Source organism: Equus quagga, chromosome 1 (genome assembly GCF_021613505.1).
Source record: "Equus quagga isolate Etosha38 chromosome 1, UCLA_HA_Equagga_1.0, whole genome shotgun sequence".
Classification (NCBI taxonomy): Eukaryota; Metazoa; Chordata; class Mammalia; order Perissodactyla; family Equidae; genus Equus; species Equus quagga.
Window position 1 is genome coordinate 49,776,061 of NC_060267.1, and position 5,637 is coordinate 49,781,697.

At 40.5% G+C, this 5,637-nt stretch overlaps 1 protein-coding gene across 4 annotated transcripts in view; it reads left to right on the plus strand.

Annotated features, from left to right (window-relative positions):
* The first annotated feature begins 249 nt into the window (after positions 1-249).
* The window catches only part of MFAP5 (microfibril associated protein 5), a 12,356-nt gene continuing 6,968 nt past the window's right edge, over positions 250-5,637 (plus strand). The window contains exons 1-5 of one of the 4 annotated variants that reach the window (XM_046685549.1): positions 255-467; positions 996-1,055; positions 2,075-2,110; positions 4,887-4,931; positions 5,291-5,323. In XM_046685549.1, the coding sequence (XP_046541505.1) occupies positions 998-1,055; positions 2,075-2,110; positions 4,887-4,931; positions 5,291-5,323 (172 nt within the window). In that variant the 5' untranslated portion in view covers positions 255-467; positions 996-997. Of the gene's footprint in view, positions 468-995; positions 1,056-2,074; positions 2,111-4,886; positions 4,932-5,290; positions 5,324-5,637 lie in introns of all 4 variants that reach the window. The other 3 variants (XM_046685554.1, XM_046685559.1, XM_046685565.1) reach the window with 3 other exon arrangements.

Here is a 5,637-nt window from a genome sequence, read left to right on the forward strand (position 1 = left end):
GAAACAGATTCTGGTGATGTTCAGTAAAACACTCCAAGGATGAGGGGAAACTATTTAAGTAAGAAGGCACTCAAGGAAAAGGGGATGCTGGGGCCAGATTGTGAGAGGAAAAATAGGCTCATGGAAGAAAGGCAAATACGAGCTCGGGCCAACTCTCCTAGCGAACGGCAGCATCTCTCACCAATGTGGTCATAATCTTAGGAATGAGGGTGTGAGTGACTGCAAATTCCCATCCCCCTTCTCATTCCAGCCTCATTGCACTCCTCTAGCCTGGCTTCCTCTCTCTCTCTCTCTCTCCCCTTCGCTCTCCCTCATCTCATTGTTTCAGAGTAGGCCAAATTTGAAGTCCTTCCCAGGGAGTGGCCCTGTTCATCTTATTCTCCAGCCAAAGCAGGAACAGCGTGAGAAGGAGAGAGACACTTTCAGCAGCCAAAGGACTCGGTGGAAAGAGCAGAGGACCATAGACAGTGAGTTATTCAATTATATAAAACTTGAAATAAAGGGAGTGTGTGTGTGTGTGTTTGTTTGTGTTTGTCCATTGAAAGGCTGGAGGAAGGCAATGGGGAATGTTACTGAACTTGGATTTGAGCAAACATCCCAATTATCTATAGAGGTTTAATGAAGGGAGGCATCAAGATGAGCAGATGATATAAAAATGACACAGATACCAAAAAGGAAGATTAGATACTAGGAATGAAAGAAGCCACAGGGTAGGGGCAAAGGTGGACCATTTTGAATATAAAAATTCCTCTGACTTGGTAGATAAGAACAATGAGAGTGAGAATAATGGCAGGTGATCAAAGAATAGAATTTTAAGGAGAAATAAATGTTGAGTGAAAGATAAGAAAAGAGAGACAGGGTTTGAGTCATATGGGGGACCAAGAAACCTCTTGGGGTGACAAAGAGACAGGGCCCTACAGACCTCCGTGCCTGGAACTGAGATGCTGATGTGTCCCTGAGCATTACAATCTCTACTCTACCTACCACCCTGTTAGATATGCTGCTCTCAGGACCCAAGGCGCTGCTGTTTCTCACTGCACTCATCATCCCCTGCGGTGAGTCCCTACCTTTTATTCTTTGCTCCCTAAACTTCAGCTCCTCAGCGATACATGTGTGTGGAGGTGCGTGTTAGAGCGTGGGATGGAAGGAGGTTGAAGGGGAATGGGAGGAGAGATGCTTGTTATTGAGTTCTAGAATTACTATTAAAGAGAGAAAAGAACAGATTTCGTGTCAAAGAAGAAAGGGCAAGAGTATGGATAGAGATGACCTCAGACTTGGAAAAAGGTATCCTGAGAGTTATGAAACTAATGCTAAATGAAGATGCACAGATGCCTATTAACCAAAATAGGGTCACAGACATAGATATACAAGTAAACAAATACCAAAGGAAAAAGAAACTGATATACAAGTGCATACACAAACATAGAGACCACCTAATAAGAAACTGGACCAAATTTAAATTCTGAAGGAAAATAGTGGGAGAATATACACTAACACCTAACAAACACCAGCACGAGCATACACACAAATATATTCACACACACACAAAAAACACATGCCATGTCTGTACACAAAAGAAAAATGATCTTCACAGATTTCACAGAATCTAGCTAGGAGATTGGCCACAGAAAGTGAACCTCAAACCTCAAAGAAATCCTGCTTGATTTCTTTTCTCTTTCTTCCAGATACAGACTGTGAAAAAATAATTTTTTTGCCTTGTTCAATAGTGTACCTAGTGGGACAGTTGTGGGAGTAGAAGGACAGCACACATTAGAAAGGCTGCTGGCCCTGTCTTTGCAACAGGACCCCACCCCTTCTGGTTGGGGATGAGGGCAAAGGGCATCCTGAGTCAGGGCACAGCAGAGCAGGGCTTTGTTCTCAGGAACTGGTCTTTCTTGAGTGTCTCCATGTTTGTTTGTAGCACTAACAGTCTGAGTAATTCTGTTTTAAGCAATATAGAAGTAAAGCATAGAAAGATAAAGCACAACCCATCATTTTCTGGTTCATCTCATCAAAGCTTTATGGAGCATAGAGCAGGAGTCACTCACATCGTTTTCTCCTTCCTTTGGTACAGACTGGACACCCCTAGGGGTCAATGGTCAACGAGGAGGTAGGTAAACCCTTGGATCTGCGCTCTGTTGGGATTCTTATTAGGATAATGCAGCTGAATGGTGAGAGTTAAAGAATCTGTAACATGACAGAGAGATACACTTCCGGGGGTGGGGTAGGGGACAGGATCTAATTCACCAGTTTTCACAATCCTATTATCCCATTCATAAAACCTTGTTGTCTTTTTTTTTTTCACTACTGAAATTCCCAAGACCTCCTCAATGCTCATCTCTTGTTTTCAGTCTTCTTGATACATCTCTTATCTCACTCAGAAGATGCCCACTAATCCTAACAGAAAGCATTTTCCTATCCATGTAACAGTGGAAAAATTAAAATGCGAAGACAGGATGAGAAGTCATCTCAGTACTACAGTGAAATTGTGGCACAACTGGACAGAACCCAAAAGCTTTGGTGTCCAAAGACCACTTCCTTCAGCCTGATGAGCGAAACTCTGATCAACATCTCCGCTCTGCCTCCAGACCTTCAACAGAATTATGATTTCTCTCTTACCTTTCCCAACCCTTGAGACCATGACAGTATGTAACCCATTAATGGGACATCAAATCAAATTAGTGGGTCACAATTGGTATTTTTTAGTGAATTAGGATAGATTAAAATAAAAATAAAGTACATTGCAAGAGTAAAGTATTATCTTACCAAACTTCTTTTAGTTTTGTATGTGTACACTGGGGCACAACATAATTTCTTACTGTGTGTCCTCATACGCAAAATAAAAATATAGAAACAAAACTTTTTTTCTCTGTTGTGGGTAAAAAGGGCTGAATCCTCAAGTTTCTGAAGCTGTTTCAGATTTCAGCACTACCAAAAGTAAAAATCTGAATTAATTTCTCTGGGCTGGTTAAGGTCCAGTGCTGTTTAATGACTTAATGATGCTTTTCTAGCAGAAATATTATACAATAAAAATGTCACCTTAAGATTCCTTTTCAGAGAATATGCATGAATCCCAGATAAGCATTTATATGATGGTAGCTCATGGAAAAGTGGGTAGCGGGCAAACTGAGGAATATACAGAAAAGCAGTGCTCTGCCCTGAAACCCAAGGAGACAGCTAGGATGCACTCAACCTCTTTGCTCTCCCACTGCTTCATTTCTGTTTCTCTGCGTGGCTGGACTGGAATGCAGCTAGAGGAAGGGAAACAGGGCCTGCCAGGGCTGCACCCTGGGGAGGCTCCACGCCTCTCTTACAGGCTCTGGAATGACTAGGTCAGTGGTTTTTTAAAAAATATCCTATGGGATTGGAACAGACCTGGATTGCTTTTATCAAAATTTGTTCTGAAAGAAGAAAGCTTATAGTGAGTCTTAAAGACACGAAGGCTCTTTTGTCAGATGGATGACTTTCTATCTGAAATTCTTTTGAAAGGGATGAGGTAAGCAGTAAGCAGGGAAAATCCATTCAAAATGTTCTGTTCGTGTTTTGCCTCTAGTACAATGATCAACACCTCTGACACGCTTTATAAAAATGCTATTCTCACCAGATTGAAATCTGACATTTAGACTGAAGTTTTCAAAAAAAAAAAAAGTCAAAACAAACTCTGTGAATTTGCTGACCCCTAGTGGGTAAAATAGATTATGATTATCAGCCGTCTACAAAGGATAACTATAGATGAGACATTTGCTAAATATATGGATGTTAACACTGTTTTCTTAGTTTGTTTTTTAAAGTCAAGACAATTTGTTTTAGGAGGTGCTATTATTTATAGTTTCAAATTCCGTTTTCTTAGTTTATTGTAATTGATTTCACCTAAGACCTGGGTCGTTTTGGTTTCTTCTCCACATGCCTTTAGTCTCCAGTGATCAAGTGCACGGCACTCTCTACTAACACTGGCACTTCCCCTCCCCTCTCTTCACCTTCACTTCTCCTTGAGCATCAGAAACCCATCAACATGATCTTTTGTGAAAATTCTTGTCTATAAGCATATCAGCAAACTGATATTGAATTGTATCAAAATTATAAATATCAAAATCACAATGTCTTTGGTAAAGACAATTTCACTTTAAATAAGTATCACAGAGAGGTCATCAATCCACTGTAATTATTAACAAGTTCTATGATTTGGGGTAAATTATTTATTCTTCTGGTGCTCGGTTTTATCATCGGTAAAACAGATTTAAGCAGGGGCTAGCCCCGTGGCTGAGTGGTTAAGTTCTCATGCTCCGCTGTGGCGGCCCACGGTTTTGCTGGTTCAGATCCTGGGCACGGACATGGCACCACTCATCAGGCCACGCTGAGGCGGCGTCCCACATGCCACAACTAGAAGGACCTGCAACTAAGATATACAACTATGTGCCAGGGGGATTTGGGGAGATAAAGCAGAAAAACAAACAAACAAAACAGATTTAAGCAGTACGTGGCACAGAGTAAACCCAGATTAACTATATGTATTATTATCTGTTAGGACAATGAAATAATATGCTATTCCTGCAGTCCAATGCTTAATCAACATCTAGTTAAGAAAGAGGATGCCTGTGGAGGATTATCTGATGGGCATGTAGTTCATTCATTCCTGTTGATAAGGCGGACAAAGGAAAAAGGATATTCTAGGCTGGGACTGTGTAGGTGTATTCACGGAAGTAGGAAAGCTGACGTTTGTTTGGGTTACAGGGGAAAGGGCTTCGGTTGAGAAGGAAGCCAAAAAACAACATTGTGGGATACTTACTATGTGCCGGCCGCTGTGCTGGTCAGTTTCACCGACTGGGCGTGCAAAGGTGGGAGGGGCACAGAATGCTCAGCAAATGCTTTCTGATTTTTTCATTCAGACGATGTGACTCAAGTGACGCAAGAAACCTTCACAGAGGATCCCAGTAAGCTACTCGTTTGTTTATTTCTTTGCTTTCATCTTGGTGATAGAAGGGTGAGGATGATGTCTGTACAAAGAAAAATGAGGACTAGGAGAGAGGTCAGTGGAGACTCTGAGCTCACGCAGAGCCCTGTTGTCTGTCTTAGATGCCTCTGACACTGTAAACATGCCCAATCTTTTTATCTCTTCCATTTCCTCTTGTGACGGTCCCTTATATTTGTCCAAGAGCCCACGTGCTTTCACTTCAGTCTTTCTTGTCTCCTTTTAGATCATCATCCCTTCATCCAGCCTTTCTTTTCTTTTTCTTTTAGGAAAAGTATTTCCTACCTGCGTTTTTCATTCTCTGTTTTCTTGTCTTTGCAGATCTGGTGAATGATCCTTCAACAGATGAAACAGGTAGATTTTACTACAGTTCTTTAAAAACGGCATGATTTTTGTTAATATTCACAATATTTATTCCAGCTCTCGAATTAATCCTATATTTTATCTCTCTGAAAGGGATAGAGGGATTGTGGGTGTGTTATTCAGTGACAGTGGAATGAAAGCCAAGAAGCGACTCCGACTTCTCTAAAGGAAGGAAATAGTGGATTAATAGCTAAAATAAGGCTAAAATAATAAATTATATAATATAATACAAAATATATATAAAATATATAAAATACATATTATATATTATATATATTTATTAAAAAATATTTTATTTTATATAA